This window comes from Melozone crissalis, unplaced genomic scaffold (genome assembly GCF_028551555.1).
Source record: "Melozone crissalis strain CALT ecotype California unplaced genomic scaffold, PUWL_Pcris_2 ptg000034l_1, whole genome shotgun sequence".
Lineage (NCBI taxonomy): Eukaryota > Metazoa > Chordata > Aves > Passeriformes > Passerellidae > Melozone > Melozone crissalis.
In genome coordinates this window covers 4,274,543-4,290,318 of record NW_026535812.1, presented here as the reverse complement: position 1 = coordinate 4,290,318, position 15,776 = coordinate 4,274,543, and the positions used below count along the sequence as shown (strand labels likewise).

Below are 15,776 nucleotides of genomic sequence, written 5' to 3'. Positions count from 1 at the left end.
AAGTATTGCCAGAACCTGCAGTGTAGCACTCAGGCTTGAATTAAAAAAAAAAAAAAAAAGGCATCAGCTCCTTAATTTCTAATATTACTTGTACTATTAATAAAATAAAGTAATGCATTGCATACACTATTTCCCTTTTATAACAGGAAGTAGTTGTCAGTGTTGGGAGGAATACATTCAAAATTCAGTGTATTGCACTTTAGATCTTGGTACTGTTATGTGTTATATACTTCAAAATACTTTTAGAAAGTGGTCATGTTTCTCTCATTAAAGGCAGAACTAATTATGCACCAGTCTTTTGTCATTATTTTATTCCTTGTCATTCTTTGTGGTAGCTGTTCAGTGAATATTTCATTTTTGACCTTTAAGCTGAAGTTCCTTTCCACCCTCTATCTGATTTGATGATAGGACTCTATCTCCCTCTGCTTTGCTCACACACTGAATCCTGAAAACATTGTTTTGTGTTCCTCTTTACTCTGTGGATTTTGATATTTTTTTTAGTTCACAGAGATAATTCTTGCTTGCTGAACTTCAAGAAGTGTGTTGAAAAGCAGTAGGAAATAAAATTATTAGAGTATGCTACTGCAGAGCCACTCACAGTGTTTGTTTCTCTCTACCCATTATGTCTGAAATCCCAGACTGAGATTTCTCAGCTTTGGGAAGTGGTAGTTTTTCTTTTTTGGGTCAAACAAAGATGGCAATATCACACTGTTGGCTTTTCCTTACAGAATCCCAGCAAGGAGAAGGTCTACCTCTCTGGCTATGGTGTAGAACTGGCTATTAAAAGTACAGAATATAAGGCCAAGGATGATACCCAGGTGAAAGGTGAATTTTTTATTTCAAGTATTTTAATGTGAACATTTTAATTTTGCCAAGGTAATTTTATACTCATTTTGCTATGAATGTCTGAATTGCAGATATTTTTTTTTCCTTAGCTCTGAAATCCCTTTTGGGAGCATTTCCTTATGAAACAGATCTTTGCCATGGCACTTCCACATTTGTGCAATCCTGGAGCCATGGCCATGGACTAGATCTTAGTAATGGCACTACTAATGCAACTCATTTTTTACCAGTTACTCTGCAGGTGTAAAGCAAATTTCTCTACTTTAATTTGCCTTAACCTATCCATCATCAGAGCAGACTGTGTTCCCTGTTCCTCATTTTTGGTTTTTTTTTTTTTTTTTTTTTTTTTTTTTTTTTTTTGTTTTTGTTTTTTAAATTTTTTTAATTGGGGGAAGACAAAATTCTCAGAATTCTGCATGTTTTCTTTGCTTTTACTGCTTTTATGGAGCACTGATCTCTGTTCTACAAACTCCCATGCATCTGCCAAAACTATTTTGATAGTGTAATCTGTGTGTGTGGTTTTTCTTTACATGTGCACATACACACACAAACCCCAGATTCTCCTGCTTTTCTGTTTGGGAATAGTTTGATGCTAGTGGTGTTCTCTGTGTGTTTATAGGCACAGATGTGAATGCTACAGTCATAGATGAAAATGACCCTATTGATGAAGTGCAAGGATTTCTGTTTGGAAAACTAAGGTAAAACACGGTTGGACTTTATCATATCAAAAAACTTTTTGAGAAATGCTGATCTTTTGCTTTATTATTATTTTTTACATGTCTGAGTTTTCTGTATATGCTAGCAGCATATTTTTTTATGTGGTAGTTTCTTTAAATTAGCAGCAGACTTTCTTACAGGAAACCACAGGAATTGTTTGATCCTTGTATCCTTTCAGGCAGCTGTATCCTGACTTGTCAGAAGAGCTGAAAGAGCTCAGAAAACACCTCGTGGAAAGTACCAATGAAATGGCACCTCTGAAAGTGTGGCAGCTCCAAGGTAATCTGGATAAAGGCTTTCAGTTATGGTCTACAAATCTCAATGTAAATATGTTTTCTGGTCTTAGTGGCTGTGAACAGTTGACAGAGTTTGACTGTAAATTCCTGCATTCAGTCTCTCTTGGAAAATACTTGGTTTCTAAAGTACCTTTTCCTGTTGAAATAGCTTTTGGCATTGTTTCACAGGACTTCTGACATGAGGATTGTTTTCTGTATTGTGAAATACAGTAAGCTACTTGCTCTTAAACTGACTGCTTGTATGGTCTGCTGAATGCAGAAAAGAAGGGAATGCAAAGTTTCTTTCCATAATCACACTTCTGATGTGAAATCATGAGATTTCTCAAGACCAGAGGAAAACTGTATTTCAGAGTCAGTTACATGCTGCTCTGGCTTCATTCCCTTAAAACATCTATAAAAGCCTATGAAAAACTTTTCATCCTCTCAAAAAGATTAATTCAAAGAGCTGAATGTATGTTGTAGCCATGGGGAATCTACCAATATCAGTGGAAGGGCAGATCCTCCCAGCTCAGCCAAACAAAGAGGGCTGGTCTGGACTCACCTAAACAACCTGGGTGGGTTACTTGCTTCAAGGCAACACATACAAGTTGAATATAAAGAAAATGAATTTAAAAGTATCTATAGGTGCAGATAGAAAGTGAATTTCCTTAGGTAACATGCAAAAAAGTTGCAAGATGAAGTTAAGATGTCTCTGCATTGCCTTGTTTTCAGTTTTGAGTTGTTCACCTCTCTTTTTTCACTTCTAAGATCTGAGTTTTCAAACTGCTGCTCGCATTTTGACTGCTCCCCCTGTGGATGCCCTGATGGTCATGAAGGATCTTAGTCAGAACTTTCCTACAAAGGCCAGGTAACTTTAATTTTGACTCCTAAAAAATTTTAATACTCTCCTTTTCCTGAGCAGGACTTGAGACAAGCAGCATTGGTTGGGTTAACTCTGACTTTCATTTAGCTGGAAGCAAACACTGGGGAATGTTTATGCTGGGAAGTTCTTCAGCCTACTGTTACAAAGAGGATTTCATGGTGTTTTTCTTGGATGGCAGCTGATGTGGACTGGTAGAAAATTTGCCAGAATTGCCTGTGCTATTTTATTGTGAAATGCATCTAAACCTATTACATGAAGTCATCAAGAATTTATTGGCTGGGTTTTCTGTTTAATGACCTTAACATTTATTTGTTCACAGGATCCCACTCTTCTTCTGGGGTCCACATTGCCAAACAACCCAGTCAGTCTCATGTCAGAGGCTGATGTGCAATTCCACTGGTTTTTGTACTTTGTCAGTGACTGTCTTTAACACATTCAAATCAGTTAAAAAACTCAAGATGACCTGGCATGGCCAGCCAGTCTAGAGATATATTTCTCTTGAAAAATTCCATTGCCTGGATTGTGAAGATGATATTACAGAACCTTTTTGAATAGGTGGGAGATATACCTGAGATGAATGTAAAAATAAACTGATTTCTGATCTTATTTCCCATTACATGATGTTAAGTTGTTATTTAGAGCTTCTGAAGGCAGGCATTGCATCTCACTGTGTTTCCAGGCTGATCTGTGGGCTGTACTCACCCACTCTGATGGTGCAATCACTGCATCCAAAGTAAGGAAAGGAATGGGAACCCACCATGAGCAGTGAGATCCCCTATTTTCTCTTGCCAGCCTCCATCTTTACATTTTTGGCAGCTGCACACTTTTATTATGGTTAATGTGAAATTAGACCCTGAGAGTTGGCACGTGGTTAACATTTTTGTGCTGCTGGATTATAGAGTGTAAGAAAAATGCTCCATCCTACTATTTATGATGTCACCAAGTACAACTCCTTCTTGCTGCACCTCTTTATACTAGAAGGTTAATTATATTAATATGAAAGGTACAAAAAGTAGATAAGTACATATCTATCCACTAGATAAACAGAAAGAGGATTCATAGCATGATGTTTTTATTTTTGCAGGGCCATAACAAAAACAGTTGTTTCTTCGGAGCTCAGAGCAGAAATTGAAGAGAACCAAAAGGTAACGTGTCCAAAAAGTAACACAGTGCCTTTGCACTTAGGTTTACATGTTGCTCAAGATAATAACCCAGTATTTTCACACACAACTTTGTAGTATGCATCTGGGAAGTGAAGAAGTGGTGGATTTTCAAACATGGATGAGGAACATAAATTTCTTTACTCAAATACGAAAATACTGCTCTGCTTAGAAATTTATTGCTTGGAAAGCAGCCATATTAAGCATCTTCCTACAGTTTTAACTGTAGAAAGAAACAGAAGAAAATTAGTTCTCCTTATCCAGTCTGAGATGATGCTTAGATGTCTGTGTACATCAGTGATCACTAGGAAATCACAGAATAAATTCAGAACCTGCCATGGCTTTAGACTGATTCATTCTGTGTGGAGGAAATGGTTTCAATGTTGTTGCTTAGTGAAGGGATAAAATTAACCAGCTAAATCTAGATGTGCTTTGAAACAGAATCATAAAACTCCCCAGGTCATGAGGGGCCTCTGGAGGTCACTGAGTAGGCTCTGTATTTGCAGAAGTGTTTTAGACAGCTCAGCTGTGTCCTTGCATTAGCAAAGCACTGAAAAAACCAACAGCCACCTGGGAATTTTGTACACGCTTTTGTAGAGAAATTTGTGCAACTAAATATGCCAGGTAGTGTGGTCTGGATAGAGACCAAAACAAAAGTTTAAGATAGTGATGAAAAAAGTCAAACAGCAGCATTTGCTCTTTGAGCTACAGTGCCCTGTTCACACATTTCAGTCTCATTTGGTTTTATCAGAAAAAACACATTGTATGTTAAGTACACACATATTGTTTAGAAATCTGTTGGGGAGTCTAGTAGTAAATGCAGAGCTACTTATCCCCTGAGGTTCCTATTCTGAGAAAGAAATGCTTTGTTGTTCAATAGTGATGAAATCAGAGGAGAAGGGATGGAGTTTGACACTTTTGTCCCATGTGGTTCTGGAAGGGACAAAGTATAGGATGTAAGTCCAAGCTAAAGCTACCTAGTTAGCTTTTTCTGCTGTGTGTTAGATCAGACTCTGGTCCACAAGTAAAGCCATGATTTTGTGGATTCATTTTTATTCAGAGGATCCCTGGGCTGCTCCATCCAGACCCAGACTATATCCAACCGTGCCCTTCAGAGCTGTTATTTGCACTGCTCCCTTTGTGTGGGTATTATTTAATAGTTAAGTTCACTGCTACTGTTACATTAGAGCTTACTATGTAACTATCAACAGAAAGATACAATTTAACACTCAGCTTTTCTTTGAGAGCCTTACAAATTTAATAAAAAAAGTAAATCTTTTCTGTTCAGAAGCTACTTTCCTGCTCTTGGTACTTCATGTGGTACTTATTATTCATGTACTTGGTACTTCATCTTGGTACTTATTATTCCTCTGTTTGCTTTGCTCACAGTGTTCATGATGGTAGTGTTGTAAAATATCCAAATACAATGTTTCTCCTTCAGTATTCATCATGCCTCTAAATAGAAATTTGTGACTGGTACTGCAAGACAAGACTTACTGGAAAAAAAAACAACATTAAAATCTTTAATAATATTTTCTCTGCTTCTTTTCAGTATTTCAAGGGAACGTTAGGATTGCAACCAGGAGATTCTGCCCTGTTCATCAATGGACTGCTTATTGACTTGGACACTCAGGATATATTTAGGTAGGAATGTTTTATTTTTCACTATAATTGCATCCTGCTTAGAAACTTGCATTTTGCTTGTGCTTGAATGATAACGTTTTTAGACAGTTTTGAACCTTCTTCATAGTCTAGACTAGGTTTAATTGTTAAGTACTGTAAAAAGAAAATAATGGTTCCTTGTCTTATTCAAAGTGCATTTCCAACAAAAATTCTAATGTGAAAAGTGGAATACTCTTGAAGATTGGAATGAGAAGTCACCTTTGTGCTGTTCTTTTGACCTGTGCTATGACTAGCAAGATTTTGTTTTCTCAGCCTGTCAGCATACAGATTTATTCTGAAGACAGCAGAGTGATTCTCAAAGGATAAACCACTGTAAATTTTTCATCTGGAAACCACCCTATACCTTAGTCAAGATGTGTTTAAATAATCCATATGTATATATATATGTATATAATGGATTAATTATCCTGATTTAACGTTGCTTTTCCTAGTTATGCAATATTAATTGAATAGATTTAAGTCATCTCAAGTTTCTTAGGATGGTAAGAAGTAGGTGATAAATAAGAAGTAATTTCTGGACAGACAGACTTTTTTATACCTTTCATCTGTTAGATTAAGATAAGTTATTTGCTGTGGGGTTAAAATTCAGCTCCATTTTGCTTTTCCTTGCAGCTTGATTGATGTGCTCCGCAATGAAGCCCGAGTTATGGAAGGCCTGCACAGCTTGGGAATTGAGGGAGTTTCCTTACACAATGTCCTGAAGTTGAACATCCAGCCATCAGATTCTGACTATGCTGTGGACATCAGAAGCCCTGCCATTTCAGTGAGTATGGTTTTTGATAGAAATACTTGATTTGCTGTTGGGCAGTGCATTCTTAAACTGTCAGGGTAGCTTTTGTCCTTGTCTCACAATCAGCTCTGAAACTGCAGTGAAGTAAAAAGGATAATAAGGTTATAATTAGCACTTTTTAAAAGCTTTATTTCTTCAATATAGTGTCTGATTTGAAAATATTTTAGTCTCAGACCAGAGCAGGAGGACTGTAAATTATTTAAATGCCTTTACTTTTCCTTAGTGGATCAACAATCTGGAAGTTGATAGTCGATACAACTCCTGGCCTTCCAGCGTGCAGGAACTGCTGCGTCCCACATTTCCTGGTGTCATCAGGCAAATCAGAAAAAACTTCCATAATTTTGTAAGTAATCATCTGACTGGATGAAATGTGCATTTTGTTTTGTCAAGAGCAGGAACATCAGCTTTTGCAGCTTACCTCATGTATACACTGTCACTTAAATAGCTTGAGAGAGAGGGTGCTTTTCTGAAAGGTTTTGTTTTCCTAGTATTAGTAAGTTATGGCTGAGATTCAGAGATTCCTGAGCATGATTCTGTGGCATCTATTAAATGCCAGGTGTTGTTTTGTCAATGGACAAAATTATCATCTGATAAATAACAATTTGGTGTGTTTCAACTTAGTGATAATACCTGAAGTTTATTAATGAAATCTATCAAATCTGTTAATTATTGTCTTCTTGGCAGAGTTAAGACCAACTTCAGTTGTTTCAGTTAGAAAGCATTCATGCACCAAGACTTGAACAAATGATGAACAGCCCTCAGCTTAGTCCTGGGTGTCCTTTTAGTCTGTAGATAAATTACTTAGATTTGATGAACAGCTTGCAAATTGTGCACTGTAACTCTTGTCATGTGGCAAAGTGGCCCTATGCAAAACAAGAACTCTGATTAGGGAAAACAGGGACTTGAACCATCTGAAGCTGTGGGAGCTTGGATGTGTTAGCTTTTTCTCTGGAATTCAATACTTTTAACGTAGAAATTTTTAAATTCTAAGACAACAGTTGCATGAAGGAAGGGCTCTACATGCAGTCTGAATGGCCCAGTTCTGTCTGGGCTGAGACAGCAGAGAACATCTTGGCTCTCCAGGGCATGAAAACTTTTCACTTGCTGTTTGTATACAGGTGCTGATAGTGGATCCTACTCATGAGACCACAGCAGAGTTACTCAATGTGGCAGAAATGTTCTTCAGTAACCACATCCCACTGAGGTAATCATAGAATAAGTGATTATTCTATGGTTTTAATGTTTGGGGTTTTTTAAATTAGTTTTTATTCATGTGACTTTTGCCATTGTAAAATTCTCATTGCTAGGACACTGCAGAAATGTTGCATTCCTTGTGTTCAAGGTTTATGTATATTTCTTGAGTATAACTTCCTCAACTAGCAAAACAGAGTTCTGGTTTTTAACAGTCCAAAAGAAGTTTAAAGTTTTGGATGGGAGAGAGGTGAGAAGCAAGATTCTGATGGACTCATTACAGATTACATGTCCTAAGTTTGATTCCTGGCTGCTCTCTCAACACCTTCCCAGGCTATTCTAGAAAAAACCTGTGTTTAAGATGCTGATCACAGCCAGCAGTTGTGTGAAGAGTTGATTCTTTACAGAAATGATGACCAGGAATTTGTGTGATTGCAGGATAGGACTAGTCTTTGTGGTTAATGACTCAGAGGATGTTGATGGACTGCAGGATCCTGGTGTTGCCCTCCTGAGGACATACAATTATGTGGCACAAGAAATGGACAATAATTATGCTTTTCAGACTGTCATGTCTGTAAGTATTAATTAAAAAGGGAAATTCATATTTTAATATTTTCAATGTATATAAGATTGTGTTAATGGGGCTAATGTGTAGCTAATGGATGGAATTGTTCTTTGGCTGGGGTAATATGCAGAGTACTTCCAAATACTGGTGCCACAGAACACATGTGTCCTTGTAATGTGTTTCTGACCTAACTTTAACAAGTGAGAGTAGGTTTCATTGTGGCACAGGTTTCATTGTGACACTTAACACTTTTGCATGTTTTTCTGATCCTATCCCTCTGCTCATTCTGTCTCTTGAGTTCTGAACTGCCCCATTCCTTCAATGTTATAATTTGCTTTGAACTGTGTACCTTTGCCATGTTAAAGGACAATACAGATTCTGGTAAATGAATTCCACCTGTGGTTTGATACTTGTACAAATTGGCAAGCCGTGACATTAAATTGCTGGTTCCTTCAAGTCAGTTACTTTTATTCTTTTTATTTTGGGTGTATATTTGTAGCTCAAAGTGAAATCTTGTGTCTTCAAGAGGGAAAGAGTTTCCTGCTTTACCTGTGAGGGTGTACTGTTCATAAACATATTTCAAGTTCTGAAGGGAAAAAAATATCTCCTTGGATATTCTTTATTTGAGGCTTTTTTCCCCCAGAGAACTCTTTCCCCTCCTCAAATGCCTTTTCTAATTAAAGATGCAAGTTATTATTTAAAGAAGTATATATATCTCACTGGAATGACTACAAGGTATAACAAGATACTTATAATGGCTACAAGTGCTTAGGAGCTGTTGCAACTGATAAATATGAATAAAAGTTTTGCAATCTGGCTGTTAATGCCTTCTTATAACTACTGTAATACAGGTGACAGGTCAGTTTGCATTGAGAAGGACAGAGGCTTTACAGTTGCAGCTGTAAACTTGTATTCCCCTTTCAGATTTATAACAAAGTGAAAACAGGAGACCAGCTGAAAGTGGAACATGTTGTTAGTGTTCTTGAGAAACAGTATCCTTATGTGGAAATCAACAGTGTGCTGGGAATTGATTCTGCCTATGATCAAAACAGAAAGGTAAGAATTCATCAAATAGAGCTTTGTTTTCCACTTCTTTTGCTGCAAGAGTTCTGAAAATATAATTACATACAATTTCTTGGTCCAGTTCTCTTACTAACCAGGGAACTATTTTGTTACCACCTTGGGGGATTTCTAGTTATATTTCACTGTTTATGTTCAGCACAAGCTTTATATATTATACATAGTACATATAATGGAATATATATTTTTTAAAAATCTGTATGTATAGAACCAAGATAGCTTTCTTGTGGCTCATAATTCATGCTTTCATTATGGAATTCAGACTTCAGTAGAGTCTAAAAGTGTTTGCAAAAAAATCAAAGTGATGGAATGGTTCATGGAAAAACCAAGAGGGTTAACATTGGGAGGGATCAGTGGGGGCTTCTGAATCAGTATTTGAGTACTGAGTGAGATAAAGCCATGACAATGAATTCAAAATGCCTTTCTATAGCAAGACAACCAACAACTTTCTGCAAATAATTCTTGAAGTGATTTTTAGGTTGATACTTTTCTGTATGGAGAAAATTAGGAGGGCAAATCACTATTGAACCAGTTATATGTAAGAAGAAGCAGATTTCAATTGAGGTTTTATGGGAGATGTTTCTTATTTTTTGTTGTTCTAAGAGAAATGAAAATACTATCACAAATAGCTCTTAGCACACTTGATGCTGCCTACATCTGCAAATGTAAGGAATGCAGTCAAGGTTACAGAAAATAGGCTCCTGTGCTTATGAGTCTTCCAATGCAGGATAGTGAAGAGAAAAACATTTTAGGGAAATTAAAATCCATAAAAGTAAGACAGGCATTTTGTATGAGAGGAGAGGCCTCAACCAGAACCTCTAACCAGCACAACCTAGTTGATTTTAACTTTTAACAGGGTATCTGTCAATGCTGGTGCACTTTTCAGAGGTTACATGAAATAGGGAAATTTGTCTTGACAAAATAATCCCTGCCTCACAAGTAACTGCTTTCTTACAGGTTTAAGAAATACATTCTTAAAAAAATAACCATTCCTTACCCTGTCTTACATTACAGCTACCACTGCTTGCATTGCATTTGCTTCCACAGGCAAAGTGATGTTTCCTGTGGTGCATCTTTTGCCACTACCAGAAAGTGCTCATTGGAATTAATTTACAAAATGAACTTAAAGGAGTATTTTGCACTTCTGTATTGTGAAGGAACTTTTTTTTTGCTTTGAAAGTTTCAAAGATACATTGTCTGTGTCTAACAGAAATGGTGAGGATCTCATGGTGTGTTTAGACTTGTTAGGAACCTTTGTGGCTGTCGTGCTAAAGCTCCTTCTGTTCCTGCTTTTAGGCAGCAAGAGCTTACTATGAGCAAACTGGTGTGGGCCCCCTCCCTGTTGTCCTGTTCAATGGGATGCCTTTCCAAAAAGATCAGCTGGATCCTGATGACCTGGAAACCGTGACAATGCACAAAATCCTGGAAACCACGAGCATCTTCCAGCGAGCTGTGTACCTGGTGGGTGCTGAGCTCCTCTGAGGCTTGAGAGGAACCAGATTTGGAAAAGCTGATCCACAAGTCCATGGCTACATATTATACAAGACAGCTTAGCTTTCAGAATTGCTTTCTGCCTTTTTTTTTTTTTAGGGTTATGTAAGGCAATTTTATATGTCAAATAAGAAATAATGCTTCTTTCCTCTTTCCTTCAGGGTGAACTATCTAATGACCAAGATGTGGTTGAGTATATCATGAACCAGCCTAATGTTGTTCCAAGAATTAACTCAAGAATCCTAAGGTCTGACAGAGAGTACCTAGATCTGACAGGAATGAGTAAGGGATGCTTTTAATTGTGTTTAATTGTGTTTAATTGTGTTAAGACACTGAAATGTCTGAGTGAAAGAATTGCTGTTCCAGTGGAAAGCTTAGGTGGCAAAGCATTAACAGCACCTGAAGTGATGACCCAGGCCTGGTACAGACAGATGTTTATATACAACATTAAATGTCTACTGGTTTTCAAGATGGAAATTTGTTTTGTTTTTATACAGACCTTAAGGGAATATGACTCATGAAGCTGAGAAATTATGTAATGCATAAAGCAGCAGTTTGTTTCTTAGTTCTGACCTTCTTTTGAACAGGCTTGACAGTCATCTCTGGAATTAGTACTGATTTAGCAAAATGTTCCCTTGCTAAATGAACACCCAATACAGTGACTGCAGTACAATGACATTACTCCTGCCTTTTTTGAGTTGCTTGAAAAATAGTGACAGAGTGGATTTTTCAATCTATATTATTTACATACACTAGTGTCAACTAAGTGAGACTTGGGAAACTCTTTAAACTGACTTCTCCCTATCAAATGTGCAATGTAGTTATTAATGTAACTTCTGAGACAGCAAAATTCATTTCTCTGCCTATATATTAGCAATGAAAATGAGATACTAGCAGTATCGCAAGGAGCAAAATGGGACATGTTCCTAATGTTCTGGTAATAGTAGTGATTTTATTTTCATTTTACATGGAATAGTTTCTTTGACATTTAATGCTTGCTCTCTTCCTCAGATAACCATTTTGTGGATGACTTTGCTCGATTTACCACATTGGAGTCTAAAGATAAGACAGCTGCTGTTGCAAACAGCATGACCTACTTAACAAAGAAAGGTAAATCTGTGGTGGATTCTGAATCCAAGTCTGGTTTTATGTTTGTTTCCAAGCACATGTGCAGATCTTCACACACTCACTGAGCCTTGCCAGGCCTGTGGGTGACAGCATAGTCTGTTAAAGATTTCTTTTTTTAATAAGACATGACATCTACATGGAACAAGAATGTTTCCCTCTTTAAACCCAGTCCAACCTCTTACTGAATAATAAAGTCTCAACCAAACTGTTCCTGCTGTTCTGCAAATGACCCCCAGAAATGCAGCAGTGTAAGCAAGTGACTAGAAAAATATAAAAGAGGTTTTAGTTCTCTGTCTCACAACTCAAAATTGCTAAAAGTTACATGGATTCAGAAGAAATTTCCAACTGCCCATTATACAAGACATCACCTAACGTGGTCAGTGCTGTTTTTATTGCTCCAGTGCAGGCACTGCTTTTCCAATGGCAGTGTTTTTACAGTTGCACATAAAAGTGTTGAAACTTGCCTGTACCTCTCAAGTGTAGGAAATGCATGCATAGACATAAAACAGAGCCTAACCAGGTCTAACCAGACACCATCAGGTGTTTCCTTTATCCATTTTGGTTAGATTCCAGAAATAAGCTGCTGTCATTTGGTCCAAATCCTCCTGTTCCTGTCTTTACTAGACTGTCCCATATTTCCATGGTCCTGTCTCCAGTCACTGCCATCCATGTGTCCTACCTGAAATATTCCCATTGCTCTTCCTGCCTCATGCCTGCTCTTCATTCATGCTCAGTCCCTTGGATTTGAAAAAGTGGATTTAATGAAATCCACACCTTGGCATGCTTGTTGGAAAGTGCATTAATTTGCAATTCCATGGCTTGACATTTTTTGGTCACTGCCTCTTCTGCCACTTAAGATATTTAATAGCTGCTATCTGGTTACAGTAATGCTGTACCACATTTATTTTCTGAAGTAATAGAGAGTTCTCTGTGCTGCTGGCTCAGCACCAGCACTGATACAGCACTGCCATGCTGCTTTTTAAAGAGGGAAGATAACAGCACAGTGGCACAGCAGTGTTTGTAAACAGTCTTCAGAATGATGTCCTCACCCTGTGGTATGAAACTGGTAATATTAATTAAAGCTAGCATGAAAATCAAGCATCCATCTGTCTGAGGGGAAGAAAAAGTCAAAGCTTATTGCAATAAAATTAGCACAAACTTGTTGCTGTTGGATCTGAACTGTAGTGATTCAGTTATGCCCAGTACAGTGCTGCAGTTTCTAAATACACATTGGGATTACCATCAAGTTATTAATGTGTCTCTCCTTTTCCCCTTTCCTTTCTGCTCTTTGACCAGGAATGTCTTCCAAGGAGATCTATGGTAACTCATGCTTTGGCATTTTTTATATTGTTCTTGGAATTTTCTGATTCCTTTATGACACTGGCTTTAGAACCAGCAGGCAGTGAAGGAAGCTGTTGGAATGCATGTTTGCTCCAGCACTTTTTTCTTTATACAAAACTGATTTTGTAAATTAACAGCTTCAATACAAAGAAGTGATATGTCTGCTGGATTCCAACCCCAGTTGGAATCTCCAAGTTATTTATGTGTTTCTTTATGATTTGTAATTGAAAAAGTAGCAAACAAACAAAAACACTAAAAGATTCTAGCTTAGAGCAATGCATGCTGTCCCACATGGGTTTTCTGAATGACATAATAAAGACTAATATACCAATGCTATTAATTTTGTCTTGCCAGGCTTCATAGCTTAGGTTCACCCATAGTAAAATTCTATGGAATTTTACTTTTTTGAAGTCTTTGCATGTGTGTCTTTGCAGTTTACCTCCAAATGAGGAAAAAAATGAAGCTTTCCTTCCTTTCACTCTCAAATTTCTTTTTTTTTTTTAATAATTGCAGATGATTCCTTTGTTAGACCAGTTACTTTTTGGATTGTTGGTGATTTTGATAAACCTTCAGGGAGGCAATTGTTGTATGATGCCATTAAACATCAGGTGGGTAATGTGTTCATTGGTTAGCAGTGCTAACAAAGCCCTTGGTACAGGCTTGTAAAACACAAGTTGTGGTTCACACAATCTTCCTGTGGTATGACCTGGAGAGACTGGTTCTCCCTGCAAGGTCTCTAATTTCCAGCCTCATCTCTTTTGTAGGGACTGGAACATTGCTGATCTTAAGCTAGGACAGAATACAATAACTGTTCTTTTAAACCTGTGGTATTAAACTGAAATATCTGTTTTGGTTTGGAGATAAACATAAACCTTGCTCTCTGCTCTGTCCCATTTGTTCTGGAACACAAATATGCACAGCTTACAGCTGTGGTTTGCCAGACTGAGTGGTGGCCATGGTCCTGGATTTCTTAGCACAGGGTTATCTGGAAGATTGCTGTCACAGTGGTGCCTATACATAAGCTAAATGCTTGATGTTAAATTAGTTAATTCATTATTTAACCTTGTGCTGCTATTTACCCAATTTGGAATCTGATATCTGGTTAAGAAACACAAAGCTTTTGCTATAGTGTCTATTATATATTTATTTCATCTGAAATGTTAAACTTTCCCATCACCTGTTTTGTTAAACACAGAAATCCAGCAATAACATTCGAATCAGCATGATTAATAATCCCAGTGAAGAACCCAACAGCCAGAATACCATTGTAGCTAAAGCCATATGGGCAGCTTTGCAGACACAAACCTCAAATAATGCCAAGAACTTCATCACCAAGATGGCAAAAGAAGAAACTGTGAAGGCACTGGAGGCAGGAGCTGACATCTTAGAATTTGCTGTTGGGGTAGGCATGTCTAGTGGTGTTTTCACGGGGAGGGTGCTTTGCTTGTTCCTCAAATTCATTTTTTAGTGTAGTATATTCATATGCAGAAGGTGCAGTAACAGAGAAAAGTAACCCTGTTGGGATTGCTATTTGCTTTTTTTTTTAATCTCTGAAGGGCTTACCTAAATAGAACAATCCATCTAAACATGAAATAAATCCTCATACTCATCAGAGCTATGTAACTTGGAAAAGGCAAAAGGAACATGGATGCAGGGATCTATTTAAGTGAGTCCGCTGTTTCTTGGGTGGTTAAGAGAATAATGTTCTTTTAAAAGATGGGAAAAAATAGAAGTGCATGTCTCAAAGTAGATTTTAAAAAGTTAGGCAGGAAGATTGGAACTGGTCTAAGTAGCTTCACAGCAGAAGTTGGGATAGCGGTGACAAGCAAGAATTAGGTTTAAGGCCACAAAGAAAAGGGGGCCAGGGATCAGTTTTAGCAAGATACAAAGATGTCCTTGAATGACAACAAAAAGGTTGCTTTTAAAAAGTGTGCAATGGTCTAGTTTTCTTCCTATTCCAATGTCAAGTGTTCTTTTCTTTTAGGGTATGGATACCAACATTTTCAAAGAAGCCTTTGAATCTCCCAAGGTGGATTTTATTCTATCCCATGCTGTTTACTGCAGAGATGTTCTGAAGCTGAAGAAGGGGCAGAGGGCTGTGATCAGCAATGGACGGGTGAGATGATAACAGACAGTGAAAGAGACTTTCCATGTGTGAGAAAGAAACACATTTGAGCAGCAAAGTCTGGGTGTGGATCAGACACAGGAGTGCCAGCCTGTTTTAGGTCTCAGCAATCTTTAGGATCACTTCCAGTATGATTTATTCACACCTGTGTGACCTTTTCTTTTTAAAGTGTGCAGTTGTTGGCATTTGGTACAAATTCAGATCTCTCAATAACAAAGTTCCTTCATGCTGGCTGTGAATTGATTCCAGGGGTAGAAGGGTATGATAAATTTGCAAGATTATGCTGCTTCAGTTTACTGAGCAAAATGCTGCTGTATTTTGCCCTGACCAAGGTTCCTTGATCTCTTCTACCATCTGTTTTTATTATAGTTTATCTGAAATGAGGTAAATGATGTTACCATAGTATTTCACTGCAAATAATGAAACACAGTTGTGTACAGCATTGAGTTTTCTTGTGTCACCTTTTCCTAGTTAGGAACAAACCCATTCATGTCCCAGTGGTTG

The 15,776-nt window shown here is 37.6% G+C and overlaps 1 protein-coding gene across 4 annotated transcripts in view; it reads left to right on the top strand.

The window, feature by feature from the left end:
- The window catches only part of UGGT1 (UDP-glucose glycoprotein glucosyltransferase 1), a 40,930-nt gene that overhangs the window by 7,928 nt on the left and 17,226 nt on the right, over positions 1-15,776 (top strand). For all 4 annotated transcript variants that reach the window (XR_008483316.1, XM_054282499.1, XM_054282500.1 and 1 more), the window contains exons 7-24: positions 729-825; positions 1,463-1,541; positions 1,739-1,839; positions 2,604-2,703; positions 3,803-3,863; positions 5,431-5,522; positions 6,174-6,324; positions 6,575-6,694; positions 7,470-7,555; positions 7,981-8,116; positions 9,032-9,163; positions 10,484-10,648; positions 10,840-10,960; positions 11,690-11,788; positions 13,103-13,126; positions 13,661-13,755; positions 14,343-14,549; positions 15,132-15,263. Coding sequence is in view for 3 of the 4 variants with exons in the window: in XM_054282499.1 (XP_054138474.1) it covers positions 729-825; positions 1,463-1,541; positions 1,739-1,839; positions 2,604-2,703; positions 3,803-3,863; positions 5,431-5,522; positions 6,174-6,324; positions 6,575-6,694; positions 7,470-7,555; positions 7,981-8,116; positions 9,032-9,163; positions 10,484-10,648; positions 10,840-10,960; positions 11,690-11,788; positions 13,103-13,126; positions 13,661-13,755; positions 14,343-14,549; positions 15,132-15,263 (1,998 nt within the window). In the remaining variant the exon portion in view is untranslated. The remainder of the gene's footprint in view (positions 1-728; positions 826-1,462; positions 1,542-1,738; positions 1,840-2,603; positions 2,704-3,802; positions 3,864-5,430; positions 5,523-6,173; positions 6,325-6,574; positions 6,695-7,469; positions 7,556-7,980; positions 8,117-9,031; positions 9,164-10,483; positions 10,649-10,839; positions 10,961-11,689; positions 11,789-13,102; positions 13,127-13,660; positions 13,756-14,342; positions 14,550-15,131; positions 15,264-15,776) is intronic.